A 24099-nucleotide genomic window follows, 5' to 3' on the forward strand; every position below is an offset into this window, starting at 1 on the left:
GCGGATCGGCGGAAGCAGAATTTGGTCCGTCTCTAAGACAGCGCCATCTCGTAGTGCGGAGACGGACGAGCGCTGCGCCTGCGCTGTTGTGCTTAGCGGGGCGCGCTCTAGTGGGAAAGTTGTGTACGCGCTGACTACGCGGAACTATGTACGCAACACCTGGTATGTAATGGAGGAAGGAGGAAAGAAAGATTAGGGACTAAATCTCGTTAGGGACCGAGCACTGGCTCGAACATGTGAAGAATGGGGAATTTAGACTAATGATTATGGCGCCGGGTTCGTACTCGCAATGAACATGATTCAAATCGGCGTCTGGTTATTAGGATTTTAAAGCACTCCGTCTTCAGGCCACATGTTGCCCACCCGGACCATCCGACCGCCGTGTCATCCTGAGCTGAGGATGCGGATAGGAGGGGTGTGTGGTCAGCACACCGCTCTCCCGGTCGTTATGATGCTTTTCTTTGACCGGAGCCGCTACTATTCGGTCGAGTAGCTCCTCAATTGGTATCACGAGGCTGAGTGCACCCCGAAAAATGGCAACAGCGCATGGCAGTCCGGATGGTCACCCATCCAAGTGCCGGCCACGCCCGACAGCGCTTAACTTCGGTGATCTGACGGGAACCGGTGTATCCACTGCGGCAAGGCCGTCGCCTTATTAGGATTTTAGCTCTCCTTGATTTTCCCAGAAAACTAAAGGCGAATGGTGGGATATTTCGTAGATCGAAATCAAAGCTATTCGCCCCACATCCTTCTCCAAACGCGCCGGAGCATGTGGTTCGTCTCTGATGAGGCCACCATTAACACGACTTGACTGCATATTCATTTCTTCTCCAAACAGCTTCGCTGTCGGGTGGATGTTAAATACACGAACAGTATTGTCTTCAAAGGACTATTAGTCACTTTATTGTGCCACCTGTTCCTTTTTATCCTCAAGTATGCCTTTCAAAGTACAGTTATCTAAATGAAAAATCGTAAATAGTAGTATTTAATAGTTTTAATCATTCATGTTATAGAAAACTGTCACCATCATTTGGTTTTGAAGCTCTAACAGCAGCCACGTTTGTACATTAAATTACGAGAATGCGGGTCCGTCGATTATGCAAGCAATTATTCGTTTTTAGTGCCCAAGCATGTTTCAGCCCCTTTTTTGCCATCAGTGAGTACTTAAACCTTATTCTCAAGAATGTTTGGTACTGTAAAACCATCTCTTCATTATTCTGTAGCTTGCCCTAGCTATTTTCATGGTACCAGTTTTTATCTGCATTGTCACCTGTTGTAGAAATACACAAAGAAACAATGTACATGCCTTTCTAAACCACACTCACAAGTCAGAACTTCGAACATTACATATAGCCATTCCACAATACGAGGAATGGCGTTTGTTTACTTATTTTTGAATCTGGTACTCAGCCAACGACAGTGTTATTTAACATACATTTTGAGTCATAAATAACTAAGCAGATAGTGCTGTTTTTGCAATAGTCCCACTTCAGAGAAAATGAGCAATGTCGCTAAGCTCTCTCACGAATCAGATGTGTGTGTATTTGATGTCGCCGTCTGTTGCATAATGTTTCATTGGAATCTCAGCTTGGCAATATCTTAGCCATGTTGACTTGTAAGCAAATGGATGCTTGTACAGTTACAAAAATAACTACGCACTAGGTTGAGTTGTTTTACTTTAAATTAATGACATGATACACAAAGAGTTACTGAGACCCACCTCTGTGGACATTCAGTCATGGGTTACACAGTCGATTACAACGATAATAAAGCTCAACTCTTGTCCAAGAGAGACACTTCTCGGATTTGTGGCGTATGCCAGATATATTTCGAAGAACTCTTAATAAAACGGTTCTCCTAAGGGACATCAAAAAGACCAGTAAGTCTCGAATTCTCACTCTTCACCATATTTCACCAGCAGAACGTATTCTAAACTTGGAAGAATCTTACAAGTTTTGGCACTTAGAATTTTGTTCCGTAAGATCTGAGGGAAGCTGTATACAGGGTGGTCCATTGGTCGTGACCGGGCCAAACTTCTCAAGAAATAAGCGTCAAACGAAGAAACTACAAAGTACGAAACTTGCCTAGCTTGAAGGGGGAAAGCAGATGGCGCTATGATTGGCCCGCTAGATGGCGCTGCCATAAGTCAAACGGATATCAACTGCGTTTTTTTAAATAGGAAACCTCATTTTTTATTACATATTCGTGTAGTACGTAAAGAAATATGAATGTTTTAGTTGGACCACTTTTTTCGCTTTGTGATAGATGGTGCTGTAATAGTCACAAACATATGGCTCACAATTTTAGACGAACAGTTGGTAACTGGTAGGTTTTTTAAATTAAAATACAAAACGTAGGTACGTTTGAACATTTTATTTCGGTTGTTCCAATGTGATACATGTTCTTTTGTGAACTTTTCATTCCTGAACGCATGCTGTTATAGCGTGATTACCTGTAAATACAACATTAATGCAATAAATGCTCAAAATGATATCTGTCAACCTCAATGCATTTGGCAATACGTGTAACGACATTCCTCTCAACAGCGAGTAGTTTGCATTCCGTAATGTTCGCACACGCATTCACAATGCGCTGAAGCGTGTTGTCAGGCGTTGTCGGTGTGTCACGATACCAAATATCCTTCAACTTTCCCCACAGAAAGAAATCCGGGGACGTCAGATCCTGTGAACGTGCGGGCCATGGTATGGTGCTTCGACGACCAATCCACCTGTCATGAAATATGCTATTTAATACCGCTTCAACCGCACGAGCTATGTGCCGGACAACCATCATGTTGGAAGTACATCGCCATTCTGTTGGTGAATGACGCTTCGTCGCTAAACAGAACGCGTGCAAAAAATCTGTCATCGTCCCATAATTTCTCTTGTGCCCAGTGGCAGAACTGTACACGACGTTCAAAGTCGTCGCCATGCAGTTCCTGGTGCATAGAAATGTGGTGCGGGTGCATTCGATGTTGATGTAGCATTCTCAACACCGACGTTTTTTGAGATTCCCGATTCTCGCTCAATTTGTCTGCTGATATGATGTGCGGATTAGCCGCGACAACAGCTAAAACACCTACTTGGGCATCATCATTTGTTGCAGGTCGTGGTTGACGTTTCACATGTGGCGTAACTATCCGGCGAACGGTCCGGACACCTGGATGATGTCGTCCAGGATACCGAGCAACATACATAGCACACGCCCGTTGCGCATTTTGATCACATTAGCCATACATCAACACGATATCGACCTTTTCCGCAATTGGTAAATGGTCCATTTTAACACGGGTAATGTGTCACGAAGCAAATACCGTCCGCATTTTCGGAATGTTACTTGATACCACGTACTTATACATTTGTGAGTATTACAGCGCCATCTATCACAAAGCGAAAAAAGTGGTTCCTATTTAAAAAAAACGCTGTAGATATCAGTTTCACCTATGGCAGCACCATCCATCGGGCCAGCCACAGCGCCATCTGCTTTTCCCCTTCAAGCTGGACGAGTTTCGTTCTTTGTAGTTTTTTCATTTGATGCTTATTTCGTGAGATATTTGGCCCGGTAACTATCAATGGACCACCCTGTATAGGCCATGAAGTGAGAAGCTCTTAACAGCATGGATTTTCATCAGTGTAAAGGCTGTTGTTGGGCTTGTTACAACAACGTCAGAGCCTTCTGTAAAACGACTAGTCGTACTTGTATGAAACGTCCCCTTAGAGAAATTATTGAATTACTGTGCTGATAAATCTCTTACATTATTTGATTTTCAAACAGCTGAGTAAAACTGAACGTACTCAGAGATTTCGCTCTTTACCTATTCTGATCAACACTAAACTAACACACAATATTTTTTAGCGCAACGCAATCTGACTTTCAATAATCCCTACAAAAGAATGGCCCTGACTAACATTAACCTATGCCTTTCACAAATCACTTACCTTACAAAAATCTTCGTTACTCGAACTACTGCAATACAGCGAGCGTCACTACTGCCAGCTAAATAAAAGATTCAAACTACTGAAGTCACTAACTACTGATAGGCATAGTTAGCAAATGAAAGATTTTGATAGAGAACAAACAATGTATTTACCTTAATAGTGTTCAAAAATCATAATATATATAGCAGTTCATGACATCCATTCTTACAAATGTACTGTTTCTGATGGACACACGTCCAGATCATCCGCTCTCAAAAATCCGCCATCTCACTTCCCCACATCCACCACTGCTGGCGGCTCACCTCCAACTGCGCAACGCTACGCGCTGTTAACAGCCAACAGCCCAACACTACAATGGCGGACAACAATGCAAACTAGCCACAGACTGCACACATCGCAGCCAGTGATTTTCATACAGAGCGCTACGTGGCGTTACCAATAAGAAAACCTAAACAGCCTACTTACACTTGAAGGCTGTCATTCCGCTGTAAAAATAATGCGGCAACTTGAAAAGCGCTGCAGGCGGAGCGGCTGAATCACGTGCAGCGGTTAAAAGTGTTCCGAGAAACGCCAGGCGGCTGCGTGTTGCTGGAAGCGGCTGCATACCTCCTGGAAAGGTGACTACTGTTCCGCGTAGAGTTCTCGGTAATCTACATTTTCTGATAGCTCCAGACATTCCCCTCACTCCAGTCGATGCCTGCGTGCACTTCCATTCACCGTCGACAACTAGTCCACCATTGTCCAGTAATATAATGAATGCATAAATGGTCTCCACAGTACATTAGGGTGCGTGCAGAGGCATATAGACTGTCACTTTTTTCTCTCGGTCAATGCACGAATGAGACGGGCCCGTTGTACCCTCTGCCACGAAATGTACTGTGATTTGCGGAGCGTATACATAGATGTAGATTTAGGAAAGCTGCGGAAAGCTGTATTGAGGATTGTCAGATGCGTAATGAGACTCTACGCCCCCGTAAATGGGACCACTGTGTTTTCTTCACTGCTCCTTCTCACTCGCTTAAATCGAATTCACGTCCGTCGCAAGTGGACACGTACGCACTGCATTGTAAGAGGTCTAAACAGCCATGGCAGTACCTGCCGAGACTTTTCCGATCTGTGAGTGTACATTTGCTAATATATGCGAATTCAAGCAATAGGTACAAGTGTAAATGTTCTCAGCACACTTCGAAACGGTATGGTGATATCTCACATAATTAAAAATAGAAACTCTTGGTAATGAGGACAAATACTTTGAGTTAAAGCTAAGAACGTGTCTGCTGTACAGGAAGGTTCTCGAATAGTTCCTAGTTTATGGTTGGCTCCCGTCTTTAGCAAGCGCGATGTACAGTGTAACTGACAAATGGCATCCTAGCACCCGTGTAAAAGTCTAACGAGTTGTAAAGTCACACACTGTATTCTTGTTAAAGTGCTGAATTGTAATCGAAACTTATGTAAATGCCGTCATGGCACTGTTTGTGAAATCGTCAAAGCAGTGGTGCTGGATATGTATTTAAAAAGTACTGGCCCGAAAAACTCTGCGATGCTGCAAATAACACAAGTAAGAAACTTCATGTCGTAAATCCAGCATTAAGTAATTTTGACGCATGGGTAAGCGTTTTTAAAAACTTTTTAGATATCCAAGAGCATACATTTAAAGTTTCAAGGAATAGTTTTCGCCGCCCGATAGATCTCTTTTAACAATGCTGTGTCAATGAAGTATAGTGAGAAGCATACGCCATTATCCGGGTACGAATGCAGCACAAATAGTATTCTTCTTGCACTTTCAATGCGCAACCTGGCCTCACGGTCAAATCGCAAGCTGCTGCACGTTATCACCGATACTTGTCGCTATCTGTTGCTGAGCAACGGCTGGAACATCGTTAAAGTTTTATTTGCTTCGTGAAAAGTCGTATTTGTTTTGTGAATAAAACCGTCTTGATGGCTAAATAAATGGTTTAGTACACCGTTTCGGTTGCTGCCATCATCAGATATCAAAAAACTTCGAACTTGAGAAATAAGATTCAGTGGTATTTGTTGTGTACATAGTTCCGTGTAGTCAGCGCGTACACAACTTTCCCACTAGAGCGCGCCCCCCTAGCACAACAGCGCAGGCGCAGCGCTCGTCCCTCTCCGCACTACGAGATGGCGCTGTCGTAGAGACGGACCAAATTCTGCTTCCGCCGATCCGCGTATTAATATGTAACGCAACCCATGAGATTGCTGCTAACGTAGAACCTTTTCTCCTCGCGGATCACACTCGCGCAGTGATACCTGAACGCTCGGTGTATTACAACGAGTGTACAGACCTCCGATTAGTCAGTCTGCATTAGTTTGCATCTGTCTGTACCAGTCTATAATCAAGTTTCAGTCTGTGCCTAATAAGATTACCATATTCCTGTATATAGCCATGAAGATAAAGGAATAGACACTTTGTCAAGTATCAGAGATATGTGAGAATAAGATTAATGTACCAAGACCAAAGGAACTTCAGATTGTCAATTGTAAACAGCATCCAGAATCAAGTTACGTAATGTCTATGCTTGTTATTATTTTAATAAATGTGTGTGAAAATTAATCAAGTTCTGTTTAAAGTTGGTCGCAGTCAATCTGCTACTCTAAGCGTGCAAGTGGCATTTCTATCGTCTGACGTAACAGCAGAAGATAAACACGCCACGATAAGACCACGAGACATATTGCTGACACTCGCCTACTTCGTTAGAGCGACAAGTCAAATAATCTGATGGTGTGTGTACCGAAGGTCTTAGAGTACGCACACCACACACCCAGAAGCCCAGATAATTCACTCAAAATTTTATACAGCCGCCATAGTTGAGCCGGGAAGCTCAGTACATGAGGGTGCCTTGTGTTCGTACTCTTAGTGGTAGGGCTGTTCGTAAGGTGCAGGAGGCTCCAACGGCTTCTCTCCAGAGAGCGGAGCCCGGAGAGCTCTGGAACTACTGTGCTGCCGCCGCGCCGGGCAGTGCTACGGTTTCCGGCCGCTCCGGCGCGGCGCTGCGCATCTATCGAACGGCCCGGGCCGGCAGCGGCGTGCGTGTTGTCCTCGCGTTGCCATGGCAACAGCCCTCACCTGCCGCCGCGACACTCGGCCCCTTCCACGCCGCTCTGCGGGCGACGCCACTACCTCTCCCCCACCTCCGCCCGCATGGCTCACCCCCCTCATATAACATCGGACCAGCTTTGTGGGTGAGAAAGGAAGGCGGGAAAAGATCTACATCTAAATCTACATTTATACTCTGCAAGCCACCCAACGGTGTGTGGCGGAGGGCACTTTACGTGCCACTGCCATTACCTCCCTTTCCTGTTCCAGTCGCGTATAGTTCGCGGGAAGAGCGACTGCCGGAAAGCCTCCGTGCTCGCTCGAATCTCTCTAATTTTACATTGGTGATATCCTCGGGAGGTATAAATAGGATTATACCTCATCCAGAAACGCACCCTCTCGAAACCTGGACAGCAAGCTACACCGCTATGCAGAGCGCCTCTCTGGCAAAGTCTGCCACTTGAGTAACGCTATCACGCTTACCAAATAACCCTGTGACGAAGCACGCCGCTCCTCTTTGGATCTTCTCTGTCTCCTCCGTCAACCCGACCTGGCTCGGATACCACACCAATGAGCAATACTCAAGTATAGGTCGAACGAGTGTTTTGTAGGCCACCTCCTTTGTTGATGGACTACATTTTCTAAGGACTCTCCCAATGAATCTCAACCTGGCACCCGCCTTACCAACAATTAATTTTATATGATCATTCCACTTCAAGTCGTTCCGTACGCATACTCCCAGACATTTTACAGAAGTAACTGCTACCAGTGTTTGTTCCGCTATCATACAATCATACAATAAAGGATCCTTCTTTCTACGTATTTAGGGACTGATGACCTTAGCAGTTAAGTCCCATAAGATTTCACACACATTTGATTTTTCTGTGTATTCGCAATATATTACACTTGTCTATGTTAAGGGTCAGTTGCCACTCCCTGCACCAAGTACCTGTCCGCTGCAGATCTTCCTGCATTTCGCTGCAATTTTCTAATGCTGCAACTTCTCTGTATACTACAGCATCATCCGCGAAAAGCCGCATGGAACTTCCGACACTATCTACTAGGTCATTTATATATATTGTGAAAAGGAATGGTCCCACAACACTCCCCTGTGGCACGCCAGAGGTTACTTTAACGTCTGTAGACGTCTCTCTATTGAGAAGATTATAGTCGTACCAAAAGTACAACTCCGCCACACACCGAAACGTCTAAGCGGGGTATAAATGCAGAGCTACATAAAGGTGCCAATGCCTGTCGGATGTATCCTCGAGAATTGGCTACTAAAGGTGACATTGGGAGCATTTTACTGTAAACATCTCGGTTTTTTTTTTTTACTTACTCGCTAATATACATATAGCCAACTTCTCTTTTTCTCAACACATACTAAACCTACAGGGATAAAACGTATCGTTATTGCGCTAATAAGACTCCTGAAGCTTTGAAAGCAGGATAAAAGATGAACATCAACAAAAGCAAACGAGGATAATCGAATCTAGTCGAATTAAATCGGGTGATGCTGAGGGAATTAGATTAGGAAATGAAACACTTAAAGTAGTAAAGGAGTTTTGCTATTTGGGGAGCAAAATAACTGATGATGGTCGAAGTAGGGAAGATATAAAATGTAGACTGGCAATGGCAAGGAAAGCGTTTCTGAAGAAGAGAAATTTGTTAACATCGAGTATAGATTTAAGTGTCAGTAGGTCGTTTCTGAAAATATTTGTATGGAGTGTTGCCATGTATGGAAGTGAAACATGGACGATAAATAGTTTGGCCAAGAAGAGAATAGAAGCTTTCGAAATGTGGTGCTACAGAAGAATGCTGAAGATTAGATGGGTAGATCACATAACTATTGAGGAAGTATTGAATACAATTAGGGAGAAGAAGAGCTTGTGGCACAACTTGACTAGAAGAAGGGATCGGTTGGTAGGACATGTTTTGAGACATCGAGGGATCACCAATTTAGTACTGGAGGGCAGCGTGGAGGGTAAAAATCGTAGAGGGAGACCAAGAGACACATATTAAACCTACAGGAATAAAACGTATCGTTATTGACTTATTGACTAATAAGACTTTTAACTATTCTAGCCAAAAGGGCATCATGGATGCCCAGCTTCAAACCTGTATTTTACGAAGCTACTTATTAATCACGAATAAGGAACTTCCTTTTGGTATTACCTTATTACAGGTACCATTGTATTTGTTGTAGGGTACTTACTAACTGGTTAGTTTGTATACAGCATTGTCGTAGATAACAACCGAGACCACTGCGGTAGTCTATTATCTATGCCCGTCATACAAGCTGACTTTTCTAAACGAATATACTTTACGAAACGACAAACATATTTTTCACTGTCGCCTTGAATTCTGATTTACCTATTGCTACTACTGGCTAACATGCTTACTGTAACTGAAAATTTTTGTGGAGTTAAAGTTATAGGTTATGTGGCCCTATCGACAGTCCCTGATCTCTGCCCGTCGTTCAAGCCGGGACAAACATTTCCAATGAAATACACATTTTTGGACAAATGGATATATATGTACAAGGGTGTATAATAAATTCATGATTATTATTTCATGTCGTTCGGTTCATTTTTAAAGATCCCAACAACTACACTTATTGCAGATAGCGTCATTATTTAAAAATATAAAAGTGCGAAAGCTTCGCACGGTTCCCCTGGTTCATTGCGGGATGTTCCCCATCTGCCGAATCCTCTTTCAGTCAAGGTGTGCCATAAAGTTCCTTGCTCCTCAGTTCGTTGTTGTCTCCACATTTGTCATCCGACCTACTCACATACTCTCCAAAATTCACTACATTTCAAAAGCTTATGAAATGATAATTAAATGGACACCCTAGCTGCAAACAGGCGTTGATGTACTTCATTGGGGACATGTTGAAAATGTGTTCCTCGACCGGGACTCGAACCCGGGATCTCCTGCTTACATGGCAGACGCTCTATCCATCTTTTTTTTTTTTCCTGATTTTGTTCGTTGCATGTGCTCGGGGCGGACGTCGTAAGACATGCATTTATGTTCATTGTTGATCGATTGACTCAGTTTTTTTATTACAGAGGGCACGTAACCCTCTGACCGAACACGCTGAGCTACCGTGCCGGCTGTCCATCTGAGCCACCGCGGGCACAGAGGATAGTGCGTCTGCAGGGACTTATCCCTTGCACGCTCCCCGTGAGATCCACATTCCCAACATGTCCACACAACTACATTCGTAGTGCGCCTAATAGATGTTTGCCCATCATACTCATTACTCGTGGCAGATTAATCTACCAAGTCCCGTACGAGTTCGGGCATAACGTGTGCGTTCGCACAAGAAGGTCAATGGCCGGGAAGCCATAATTTAACTATATATGACGGTAGTATCTGTTCCCGAAAGAACAGTTACCGTGGATGACCATGCAGCTTTACTAGAAATGAAATGATAATTAAATGGGCACCCTAGCTGCAAACAGGCGTTGATGTACTTCACTGGGGACATGTTGAAAATGTTTCAACATGTCCCCAATGAAGTACATCAACGCCTGTTTGCAGCTAGGGTGTCCATTTAATTATCATTTCATTTCTAGTAAAGCTGCATGGTCATCCACGGTAACTGTTCTTTCGGGAACAGATACTACCGTCATATATAGTCAAAAGCTTATATTTTCATGACGATTCCTTGATCACATCTACACGATACAGGGTAAAAATATTCTCTTGTTGCTTATATTTCTTTTATGGGCATAAGGCCGAGCTTCAACGCACACTTCCCTGTTTAACGTTTCGTCTTACAGTACCTACCGTGAAACTCTAACGTACAACGCTATACTCCAGAGAAAAACCTTCGGGAAAGACTATTTTAAATTTATATTTGATGTTAACAGTTTCTCTTTTCCAAAAACGCTTTTCTTCCTATCACCAGTGTGCAGTTAATGTCCACAACCACGTCTACATGATTACTCTGCCATTCACAATTACGTGCCTGGCAGAGGGTTTTTATCGAACCTCCCTGAAGTTATTTCTCTACCGTTCCACTCTCGAATGACGCGCGGGAAAAACGAGCACTTAAATCTTTCTCTGCGAGTTCTGATTTCTCTTATTTTATCATGATGATCATTTCTCCTTATGCAGGTGGGCGCCAGCAGAATAATTTCGGAATCGTATGACAAAGTCGGTGATTGAAATTTCCCAAGAACATCCTGCCGCAAAGAAAAACGCATTTGTTTTTATGATTACCACCCCAATTCACCTATCATGTGCGTGGCTCTCTGTCCCCTATTTCGTGCTAATACAAAACGAGCTGCCCTTCTTTGTACTTTTTCGAAGTCCTCCGTCAGTCCCATCTGGTGCGGATCCCACACCGCGCAGCAATACTCCAGAAGAGCGCGGACAAGAGTTGCATCAGCTGTCTGTTTAGTAGACCTGTTGCACTTTCTAAGTGTTCGCCCGATAAATCGCCGTCTTTGGTTTGCTTTCCTCGCAACATTACCTGTGTGATTGTTCAAATTTAAGTTATTCGTTACTGTAATCCCTAAGTATTTAGTTGAATTTGCAGCCCTTAGATTTGTGCGATTTACTGTGTAACCGCAATTTAGCCGATTTCTTTTAGTACTTTGTGAATGACTTCATACTTATCATTATTTAAACTCTATTGCCACTTTTTGTTCAGTGCAGATACATTGACTAAATCATTTTGTTATTAGTTCTGATCACCTGATGACTTTACAAGACGGTAAATGACTGCATCATCTGCAAAGAATCTAATAGGGATGCTCAAATTGTCTCCTATGTCGTTAACATAGACCAGGAACAACAGAGGGCCTGTAACACTTCCTTGGGTAACGCCGGATATTACTTCTGTTTTACTCGATGACTTTCCGTTTATTATTAAGAACTGTGACCTTTCTGACGGAATCACGAATCCAGCCGCAAAACTGAGGCGATATTCCATAGGCACGCAGTTTGGTTAGAAGACGCTTGTGAGGAACGGTGTCGAAAGCCTTCTGGCAATCTAAAAATGTGGAATCAATTTGACATCCCCTGTCGATAGAACTCATTACTTCATGAGTATAAAGAGCTAGTTGTGTTTCGCAAGAACGATATTTTCTGAATCTGTGCTGACTTTGTGTCAATAAATCGTTTCCTCCGAGGCAATTCATAATGTTCGAACACAGTATATATTCCAAAACCCTACTGCAAACCGACGTTACTGATATGAGCCTGGATTACTCCTATTTCCTTTCTTGGGTATAGGTGTGACTTGTACAACTTTCCTGCCTTTAGGTACGGATCTTTCGAAGTCCTCTCTATTCCACCCATCGTCAGTTACTTTGTTGTCCAAGTAGCAAAACTCGCCTGCTACTTTTAGTGTACTATTTCCCAATCAAAATCCCTTAGCGTCACCTGATTCAATTCGGCTCCATTCCATTACCCCTGCTCTACTTTTGTTGATATTTGTCTTGTACTCTCATTTCAAAAAACTATTCATTCCATTCAACTGATTTTCAAATAATTTCTCGTCTTTGAAAGAATTAAATTACAATGTCATGGGAAAACATCAAAGTTTTAATTCCTCCTCCCTGAACTTCACTTCTCTTACCAAAGTGCTCTTTATAGCATGCTTAGTTTACATGCTGAGCAACGACGGGGATAGACTACAACTATGTATCACTTCCTTCTCAACAACTCCTTCCCTTTCATGTCCCTCGACCCATAATTGCAGGCAAATTTCTTTGCAAGTTATAGGTAACCTTTCGCTTCTTGCATTTTATCCGTGCTGTCCTCAGACTTTTAAAGGGTGTACTTCAGTGCACATTATCAAAAGCTTTGTCTAAACCTAGTAATACACTCCTGGAAATTGAAATAAGAACACCGTGAATTCATTGTCCCAGGAAGGGGAAACTTTATTGACACATTCCTGGGGTCAGATACATCACATGATCACACTGACAGAACCACAGGCACATAGACACAGGCAACAGAGCATGCACAATGTCGGCACTAGTACAGTGTATATCCACCTTTCGCAGCAATGCAGGCTGCTATTCTCCCATGGAGACGATCGTAGAGATGCTGGATGTAGTCCTGTGGAACGGCTTGCCATGCCATTTCCACCTGGCGCCTCAGTTGGACCAGCTTTCGTGCTGGACGTGCAGACCGCGTGAGACGACGCTTCATCCAGTCCCAAACATGCTCAATGGGGGACAGATCCGGAGATCTTGCTGGCCAGGGTAGTTGACTTACACCTTCTAGAGCACGTTGGGTGACAGGTGGCACGGGATACATGCGGACGTGCATTGTCCTGTTGGAACAGCAAGTTCCCTTGCCGGTCTAGGAATGGTAGAACGATGGGTTCGATGACGGTTTGGATGTACCGTGCACTATTCAGTGTCCCCTCGACGATCACCAGTGGTGTACGGCCAGTGTAGGAGATCGCTCCCCACACCATAATGCCGGGTGTTGGCCCTGTGTGCCTCGGTCGTATGCAGTCCTGATTGTGGCGCTCACCTGCACGGCGCCAAACACGCATACGACCATCATTGGCACCAAGGCAGAAGCGACTCTCATCGCTGAAGACGACACGTCTCCATTCGTCCCTCCATTCACGCCTGTCGCGACACCACTGGAGGCGGGCTGCACGATGTTGGGGCGTGAGCGGAAGACGGTCTAACGGTGTGCGGGACCGTAGCCCAGCTTCATGGAGACGGTTGCGAATGGTCCTCGCCGATACCCCAGGAGCAACAGTATCCCTAATTTGCTGGGAAGTGGCGGTGCGGTCCCCTACGGCACTGCGTAGGATCCTACGGTCTTGGCGTGCATCCGTGCGTCGCTGCGGTCCGGTCCCAGGTCGACGGGCACGTGCACCTTCCGCCGACCACTGGCGACAACATCGATGTACTGTGGAGACCTCACGCCCCACGTGTTGAGCAATTCGGCGGTACGTCCACCCGGCCTTCCGCATGCCCACTATACGCCCTCGCTCAAAGTCCGTCAACTGCACATACGGTTCACGTCCACGCTGTCGCGGCATGCTACCAGTGTTAAAGACTGCGATGGAGCTCCGTATGCCACGGCAAACTGGCTGACACTGACGGCGGCGGTGCACAAATGCTGCGCAGCTAGCGCCATTCGACGGCCAACACCGCGGTTCCTGGTGTGTCCGCTGTGCCGTGCGTGTGATCATTGCTTGTACAGCCCTCTCGCAGTGTCCGGAGCAAGTATGGTGGGTCTGACACACCGGTGTCATTGTGTTCTTTTTTCCATTTGCAGGAGTGTATTATAAACACAGGCTTGTGTTTCTTCAGCCTGTCTTCTAAAATAAGCTGCAGGTTCAGTGTGGCCTAGTACGTTCTTTCAGTTCTCTGGAACCCAAACTGCTCTCTCCCGAGATGCACCTCTACCGGTTCTCCCACTCTTCTGTCAATACATCGTGTCAGTACTTTGCAAACGTGACGATAAACTGATGTTTCTGTGATACTCAGTATCAAAATAAATAAACGTCCTGCAAACTACTGTTGTATCGTTAATTCTAACATATTTCACTTCTTTGTTTCGAGAAATCCTACTGACTAGAGTTCAGCTTTAATCTCAGATAGCGGCAGCCTGAGCAGGAGGACTCATACTTAAGGGGGAAGTGTTTGGGGGAGCATTTATACGATTTGTTTTTTAATTAAAAAGTAACTTTCCAGAATGAGATTTTCACTCTACAGTGGACTGTGCGCTGATACGAAACTTCCTGGCAGATTAAAACTGTGTGCCTGACCGAGACTCGAACTCGGGACCTTTGTCTTTCGTGGGCAAGTGCTCTACCATCTGAGCTACACAAGCACGACTCACGCCCCGTGCTCACAGCTTTACTTCTGCCTCGGCCAATGAGACCGAGTCCGAGTCTCGGTCCGGCACACAGTTTCAATCTGCCAGGAAGTTTCAAAAAGTAACTTTCTTTTGCTGTCTAATTCGATACGAATGATCCTGCCTGTTGACGGAGCAAGAGCCGGAATTCAGCATAGTTTCGCCGGGCCCAGGGGCAAGAGAGGCTCCTTTTGAAGTTGGCCAGCGGAGGTTCGACTCCTCCCTCGGGCATGGGTGTGTGTGTGTGTGTTTGTCCTTAGGATAATTTAGGTTAAGTAGTGTGTAAGATTAGGGACTGATGACTTTAGCAGTTAAGTCACATAAGATTACACACACATTTTGAACATTATTTTGAAGCTGGGACGTCTTGGTTCGGTTTCTCCCGAGTCCCCCTAACGGGAGCTGCGGGAGTAGACCCATACTGAACACTTTGTGTTCGCGTCTGCTAGGTAGCGTACGGGTTGAACAATTCGCAATCAACTCGGGTATTTCTCTAATACCATTAACTTTGAAATAATACACTGGTGTGCATAACTTAAGGGTCGAAAGTAACTTTCGCATGATGTGCCACTGCGAAGAAACATTGCTTGATAAAATACGGACCGTACATAGAAATATCTGCTACAGTATGGTGCAGAAGTTAACTGAAATAAATACGCAATTAGACGACGAGAAATGACACTTTTATTCAAACACAATAATTATACTGACGTCACTGCGATTTATGATGATCCCCTGCCATTACAAAAGGCGAGACATGGTTCTTAATAGGATATGTGATCATGATAATCGCGGTGACTTCGATGAAATTATTGTCTTTAAATAAAATTGTCATTTCTGTTCGTCTCAGTGCGTATTTCTTTCAATTACAATCTGTATTATACTGTAGCATTTCTTTCTATGTATGGTCCAAGTTTCCACGAGCTACATTACTTGGCAGTGACACGTCACTGCTATAGTAACTTTCCTCCTTCAGTTTTGCACACCACTTTGTTTCAGAGAGTGATGTGAAAATTGGCTCTTTCCGGGGAAGCGCTAGTAGCGAGAGAATTTGACGGCCAATGAGACTATCCGCATTTGAGTGAAAAGCCAATCATTCTGCTCGTGAGGCTTGATTGGCAAAAAGGTCCCAATATTTAGACAATTTTGGGAATTGGTTGAAGCTCGCGTAGTCTAGGAATCAGCAAGTGTCCCTCCTGAGTGCAAGAGGCAGCTCTTGGTCCCTGGGACGGAGGTAATGCTTGGTCGAGCTGTTGGTTTTCCATGTCGGAAGTTAACGATGTATAATGATCGATAAAGTTTTTATTCCAACTTGGAACTCTTAGAAAAATTCTGAAGTGCGCTTTTGTGTGTAGGCATGGAGTCCTAATTAGTTTTTCTGGTATTTGGAAGCGTATGTTATGACGTATAGAAAGCACCCTTGTTTGTTAACCAGATGGCAGTATAAGATCGTGGTGTTATCATCTAATGCGAGCTGTTGTTTAGTGCAAGAGGAAGGACTGTTATGACTCAGTTGAAACTAATACACTGAATTTGTTTCCAAGGAAACGTGTTTTGGAGTAACTGTCGATCTATGCACTTTGAACCGTTGTTCTGTTTTGTCTTTGAGGAGATTTCTATGAAATCTGGAACAAATTTGTGGCAATGTATTGACTGTTGGCGGTGTGCTTTTGCCAAGTCTGTGGCTAGATCTCTGAATGATTCAGAGAGTACACTGCTTCAGAGCTTATATCACTGGTATTGGAGCAGACACTATTTTAATATAGTCACGCGCGTCAAAGCGAAATTGACGAAATTTATTACAATATTTGACAAGTGAAACAGTGCCTAAAAACTGTGAGACCGCCGACAAACGTTTCCTTGAAAACGGTGGGTATAATACGTCGCGTAGTTTGCCTCTCGCACGAAACATAGCTATCAGTGTGTGGATTCCTACCAGGATGCGCTTCAGACTTGGCAAGTGGAAGAGAGGTCTGTCTGAAAATATATGTTGACAGGACGAAAGTGATGGAACTGTTGAGGAGAGAGGCGCCGGGTGCTCCACTGTTAAGCTGCTGTTTCTCTCTGGATTGCTTCTGCCAGCTTGATACTAGACACTTGATTCGATAACGACAGTTTGAAAAGGAAGAGATAAAACGAATGCTTAAGTGTCCAAAATTTTCTACAGAGACAAAACTTTCTGCGAGACGCCTATAACTGTTTCCACAACGAAACTTTGTCTCGAAACCTGGCAGAAAATCCAAAGAGATTCTGGTCGTATGTGAAGTATGTTAGCGGCAAGAAGCAATCAATGCCTTCTCTGCACGATAGCAATGGCGACACCATCGAAGACAGTGCTGCCAAAGCAGAGTTATTAAACACAGCCTACCGAAATGCCTTCACAAAAGAAGACGAAGTAAATATTCCAGAATTCGAATCGAGAACAGCTGCCAACATGAGTAACGTACAAGTAAATATCCTCGGAGTAGTGAAGCAACTTAAATCACTTAATAAAAGTTAAGTCTTCTGGTCCAGACTGTATACCAATTTGGTTCCTTTCGGAGTATGCTGATGCATTGGCTCCATACTTAACAATCATATACAACTGTTCGCTCGACGAAAGATCCGTACCCAATGACTGGAAAGTTGCACGAGTCACACCAATATTCAAGAAAGGTAGTAGGAGTAATCCACTAAATTACAGGCCCATATCGTTAATGTCGATATACAGCAGGATTTTAGAACATATATTGTGTTCGAACATTATGAATTACCTCTAAGGAAACGGTCTATTGACACACAGTCAACATGGGTTTAGAAAACATCGTTCCTGTGAAACACAACTAGCTCTTTATTCACATGAAGTGCTGAGTGCTATTGGCAAGGGATTTCAGATCGATTCCGTATTCCTGGGTTTCCGGAAGGCTTTTGACACTGTACCACACAAGCGGCTTGTAGTAAAATTGCGTGCTTATGGAATATCGTCTCAGTTATGTGACTGGATTTGTGCTTTCCTGTCAGAGAGGTCACAGTTCGTAGTAATTGACGGAAAGTTATCGAGTAAAACAGAAGTGTTTTCAGGCGTTCCTCAAGGTAATGTTATAGGCCCTTTGCTGTTCCTTATCTATATAAACGATTTGGGAGACAATCTGAGCAGCCGTCTTCGGTTGTTTGCAGATGACGCTGGCGTTTATCGACTAATAAAGTCATCAGAAGGTCAAAACAAACTGCAAAACGATTTAGAAAAAATATCTGAATGGTGCGAAAAGTGTCAGTTGACCCTAAATAACGAAAAGTGTGAGGTCATCCACATGAGTGCTAAAAGGAACACGTTAAACTTCGGTTACACGATAAATCAGTCTAATCTAAAAGCCATAAATTCAGCTAAATACCTAGGTATTACAATTACGAACAACTTAAATTGGAGACAACACATAGACAATGTTGTGAGGAAGGCTAACCAAAGGCTGCGTTTGATTGGCAGGACACTTAGAAAATGTAACAGACCTACGAAGGAGACTGCCTACACTACGCTTGTCCGTCCTCTTTTAGAATACTGATGCGCGGTGTGGGATCCTTACCAGAGAGGACTGACGGAGTGCATCGAAAAAGTTCAAAGAAAGGCAGCTGGTTTTGTATTATCGCGAAATATCGGAGAGAGTGTCACAGAAATGATACAGGGTTTGGGCTGAAAATCATTAAAAGAAAGACGTTTTTCGTTGCGACGGATCTTCTCACGAAATTCCAATCACCAACTTTCTCCTTCGAATGCGAAAATATTTTACTGACACCGACCTACATAGGACGGAACTATCACCACGATAAAATAAGGGAAATCAGAGCTCGTACGGAAAGATATAGGTGTTCATTCTTTCTGCGCGCTATACGAGATTGGAATAATAGAGAATTGTGAAGGTGGTTCGATGAACCCTCTGCCACGCACTTAAATGTGATTTGCAGAGTATCCATGTAGATGTAGATGTAGTGTAGAACACTTAGTAATCCAGCAAGGCTACGATAAAATGCAGTTCTATTTTCTGTGGCATTCTTCTCATTCTTTCGTTACTGCCTCTATAGGAATTCAGGTAGCCCCTTCTCCTCCCGCAACCTCTTCATCCTTTATCTACTTCGCTCCCGCTCCTCTTCAGAGATTTTCAGTATCCTAATCTCTTGTCTGCGCCACCGTTGCCTCTGTAACCTTTTCATGTATCCTTCTCTGTTATTGACCTCTGGCACATCGGTCGGTGTGTACTTGCTTCTCCAATTTCCCTTCCTATCATACTGATTTCCAATTGCGACCAATCCTTCCTGGGCTCAGCAACCCATCTGGTGCCTGCCTTTTCTAAACGCTTTTCCCAAACTCTTCTAGTCATTCTGTCCATATTGATCTTGTTCATATCGAGCGCATATGTTGTTCTTTTAGTTCAATTTCTCCCGAAATGGTCCTCACGCTCTGGTTCAGTAATTCCCTAGACTTCGCATCCGCCTCTCACATCTTCTTTCAGAGCGCAGCATTTTCCTCAGTATGTTTCCCTCACCTTCCTGTACCTACTTTGCATCACGTCTTTCTACTGTAACTAGCTGAGTACCCAGCGTTGCCCGGGTATGTATTTATTCCATACGTCTATTACACCATCTCCTCATCTCCTCTCTCTCCGTCTATTTCCCTCTCCCCTGCCCCTGTCTATTCCCTCCTCCTCCTCTTCCTTCTATTTGTGCCTACATCCTACTTTCCCCTCGCTGTCTGTCCTTCTCCTCCCCCTTTTCATTTCACGTTATCACGCTCATCCCAACAGGAAACTGGTGATTCTTACCCCTTCAGCATTTCTTTCTAGATTGTAACTAATTTCACGAAACTCCATGTTTATGACGTCGTGTCTCCTGTACAACCCCATAATTTAGGAGGTGCATCCAGTGTTATATGTGGCTACTGTCTGTGAAATGTGCTGTAAATAGAATTAGTAGTAAAAAGATAATAAATTACGACATCATGCATGATGCGGCAACTTTTCACGCATGTCATATATCCTGAACTATGTGTCCTACAAAGGAATATTTTTGTAGGTACATTCAGTGCAGATATGGATGCCGTACGAAAAGTGTTGCGAATAGAGTTAGTAGCAACGAAGTAATAATTTAAACTTCTTGTATGATGCTGTAGTTTCTCACGCATCTCAGTGTTAATGATGTCATATCTCCTGAACTAAATGTCGTACAACGATGTAATTTTCCTAGTCCATTTAGTGGTGTATGTGAATACTATCTGCAAAATATGTTACTAATAGAGTAAATAGTACAGAAGTGATAAATTAAAGCGTCATAATGCATGCGGCAATTTTACTGCATGAGCAGCGAAAATTCAGTAAGCGATAAACATTTTTCCTTTTACCTTTTTGTGGGGCTCGTCGGCGAAAAAGGGTTTGAAAATACGTGCACAGTTTGCAAGTCACTAGGTTATCTCATTCTTAAATGTTGGATGCCTAAAGTGTTGATATTCGCGCGTCGTGGTGTGGAATGCTTTTTCACCTCCTCCCCACCCCTTATCTATCAAAGGTAGTTCTTACACCCACATAGATTCTTTCCACACAGTAAGTGATACATATACCAAGTTTGGTTGAAATCTATGTATTACTTTAGGAGGAGATGTTGAACGTACACACGTAAATATATGCATACGTTTATACGTACGTTCATTTTTATAATACGTATAGTGGTCACACAGAAGACTTACACATTGTTCATCGTGTAATATTATATGGAGCAGTCAACCTCGGGAACGATTTGAAACAAAACTATTATCAATACTTACTGCAGGTAGGGATGCACGCTAAGATACAGGATGTATCAAAAACAATCGTGCGATTTGGCACGTCTATATTTCTGAAACTAACAAACATATACAATTTTGTTTTTGATGAACGCGAAACTCAAAAAGTTTTTTCATATCTTTTCATAAGTGTTCAATATGCCCCCATTGAGATGTACGGCTTATGTCAATGCGGTATTTAAATTGTTCCCGCACTGCAGCGAGCATGTCTTGAATTACGGCTTCCACAGCTGCTGTTATGTGATGTCTCAGTTCATTCATAGTTGTTGGTTAACGGAGGCACATAAACAGAGTCTTTTATAAACCCCCACGAGAAATACATACGGTAGGTCCAGTGGCTCTGGCTGCCAGTAATGTAAGGCTGAATCATTTGGTCCAGTGGGACCGATCCGTCGTTCAGTAATCCTTTGATTTACAGCTTCCCGCACTTCCAGATGCCAGTATGGCGGTGCCCCATCCTGTTGATAAATGAAGTCGATCGAATCAGTCTCCAACTTTGGGAAAAGAAAGTTCTCAAGCATATCGAGATATGGGCTTTCTGTAACAGTGTTCTCGGCGAAGGAAAATGGACCATACACCTTTTCCCGCGAAGCTGCACTAAACAATCAATTTTGGAGAGTCTCTCTCATGTTGTACAACTTCATGTGGTTGGTCTGTACCCCATATTTTCACATTATGAGGGTTCACCTTCCCATTTAGATGGAATATTGCCTCGTCACTAAACATTAAGCGTGAAAGAAAACTGTCATCCTCCATCTTACCAAGAACGAAATTACAGAACTCCGTACACAAAACGGGTCAGATCGTTGTTGCAGAAGAAACGAAAAAAGCATGCCAAATTTAAAAGAACGCAAAATCCCCAAGATTGGCAAAGTTTTACAGAAGTTTGAAATATGGCGCGTACTTCAATGCAAGATGCTTTTAATAATTTCCACAACGAAATTCTGTCTCGAAATCTGGCAGAAAACCCAAAGAGATTCTGGTCATACATAAAGCACACCAGTGGCAAGATTCAATCAATACCTTAACTGCGCCATAACAACGGTGAAGTCACTGATGACATTGCCACTAAAGCAGAGTTATTAAACACGGTTTTCCGAAACTCCTTCACCAAAGAAGGGGAAGTAAATATTCCTGAATTCCAATCAAGAACAACTGCCAAGATGAGAAACATAGAAGTAGATATCCTCGGTGTAACAAAGCAGCTTAAATCACTTAATAAAGGCAAGGCCTCCGGTCCAGATTGTATACCAGTCAGGTTCCACTCAGAGTATGCTGATAAAATAGCTCCATATTTAGCAATTATATACAACCACTCGCTCACAGAAAGATACGTACCTAAAGACTGGAAAAATGCTCAGGTCGCACAAATACCCAAATAGGGAAGTAGGAGTAATCCGCTGAATTACAGGCCTATATCACTAACGTCGATTTGCGGGGTTTGGGAACATATACTGTATTCGAACATTATGAAGTACCTCGAAGAAAACGATTTATTGACACATAGTCAGCACGGGTTCAGAAAATATCGTTCTTGTGACACACAGCTAGCTCTTTATACTCATGAAGTAATAAGTGCTATCGACAGGGGATGTCAAACTGATTCCATATTTTTAGATTTCCAGAAGGCTTTCGACACCGTTCCTCATAAGCGTCTTCTAATCAAACTGCTTGCTTACGGAGTATTGCCTCAGTTGTGCGACTGGATTCGTGATTTCCTGTCAGAAAGATCACAGTTCGTAGTAATAGACGGAAAGTCATCGAGTAAAACAGAAGTAATATCCGACGTTCCCCAAGGAAGTGTTATAGGCCCTCTATTGTTCCTCATCTGTATTAACGACATAGGAGACAATCTGAGTAGCTGTCTTAGATTGTTTGCAGATGATGCTGTCATTTACCGTCTTGTAAAGTCATCAGATGATCAGAAAGACTTGCAAAATGATTTAGATAAGATATCTGTACGGTGCGAAAAGTGGCAATTGATCATGAATAAAGAAAAGTGCGAAGTTATTCACATGAGTACTAAAAGATATCATCTAAATTTCGATTACACGGTAAGTCACACAAATCTGAAGGCTGTAAATTCAACTAAATACTTGAGGATTACAATTACAAATAACCTAAATCAGAACGATCACATAAATAATATTGTGGGTAGAGCAAATCAAAGACTGCGATTCATTGGCAGAACACTTAGAAGGTGTAATAGGTCTACTAAAGAGACTGCTTACACTACGCTTGTCCGCCCTATTCTGGAGTACTGCTGTGCGGTGTGGGATCCGCATCAGGTGGGACTGACGGATGACATCGAAAAAGTACAAAGAAGGGCAGCTCGTTTTGTATTATCGCGAAATAGGTGAGATAGTGTCACAGGCATGATACGTGAATTGGAGAGGCAATCATTAAAACAAAGGCGTTTATCGTTGCGACGGGATCTCCTCATGAAATTTCAATCACCAGTTTTCTCCTCCGATTGCGAAAACATTCTATTGGCACCTACCTACACAGGGAGAAATAATCATCACGATAAAATCAGGGTTCACACGGAAAAATTTAAGTGCTCGTTTTTCCCGCGTGCCGTACGAGAGTGGAACGGTAGACAGACAGCATGAAGGAGGTTCACTGAACCCTCTGCCAGGCACTTTACTGTGAATAGCAGAGTAAATACGTAGATGTAGATGCTGTTTGTCACCTTCACGATGAGCTTGCAGTAGCTGAATTTTGTATTGTCTCATGTGTAAACGTCGACGCAACACACGCCAGACGGACATAGCGGCATGCTGAGCTGTCGAGCTGCACGGTGAACGAATTTATGTGGACTCCTTGTGATGCTAGGGTGGATGCGTTCGATTTCAATGTGAGGCACTCGGGGACGGTAGTTCTTACTACAACTGAAGTGGGCGTACACTGCTGCTACCTAGTGGCAACCGTGTAAAACTCGGGAGTTTGCTCTTTCCAACAGTACGTTGTTCACTCACGTATTTCAAATAACATAATAGTGATGATTTTTTTATAAATCGGATGATTCTTTTTGATACACCCTGTATATGTCGGTGTAGAGCGAGGTGAGATGGTAGGCCGACGGCCGTGAGCTTCGCGTGACGTCACGGAAGGCCGGGTGCGGAATGAAGAGGCAGAGCAGAGCGCAGCCTGGTACAGGGATGCAGCGAAAGTGGGGACTCCAGAGGCTGCACCGCGGGCCGACGGGCGTATACGCTAACGATGGCTATCGGCAGGCGAGGAGCGCAGAAAGCGAGAACTGGACAAGCCTCCAGGACCAACTAGCTACACGCTCCCACAATCTGCCCACCTGTAGCTCGCCGTAAAAGCATGGAGAAGATGCCTCTATGCGAGTGCAGAACAGCCACTGCTGGTACTCTTGGAAAAAAATTTTGCAAGAATAATCAAGAGCTCAGATGGAAACGCAGTTCTAAGCAAAGAAGGGAAAGCAGAAA

General features: G+C 43.7%; 1 protein-coding gene and 1 pseudogene across 1 annotated transcript in view; one reads left to right on the forward strand and one right to left on the reverse strand.

The window, feature by feature from the left end:
• LOC126195470 (uncharacterized) overlaps positions 1-24099 on the forward strand; it is a 127920-nt gene that overhangs the window by 18117 nt on the left and 85704 nt on the right. The window contains exon 2 of the mRNA XM_049934098.1: positions 6818-7142. Within this exon, the coding sequence (XP_049790055.1) occupies positions 6818-7142 (325 nt within the window). The remainder of the gene's footprint in view (positions 1-6817; positions 7143-24099) is intronic.
• On the reverse strand, positions 535-652 carry LOC126195849 (5S ribosomal RNA; annotated as a pseudogene).

Source organism: Schistocerca nitens, chromosome 7, assembly GCF_023898315.1.
Source record: "Schistocerca nitens isolate TAMUIC-IGC-003100 chromosome 7, iqSchNite1.1, whole genome shotgun sequence".
In the NCBI taxonomy this organism is placed as follows: Eukaryota; Metazoa; Arthropoda; class Insecta; order Orthoptera; family Acrididae; genus Schistocerca; species Schistocerca nitens.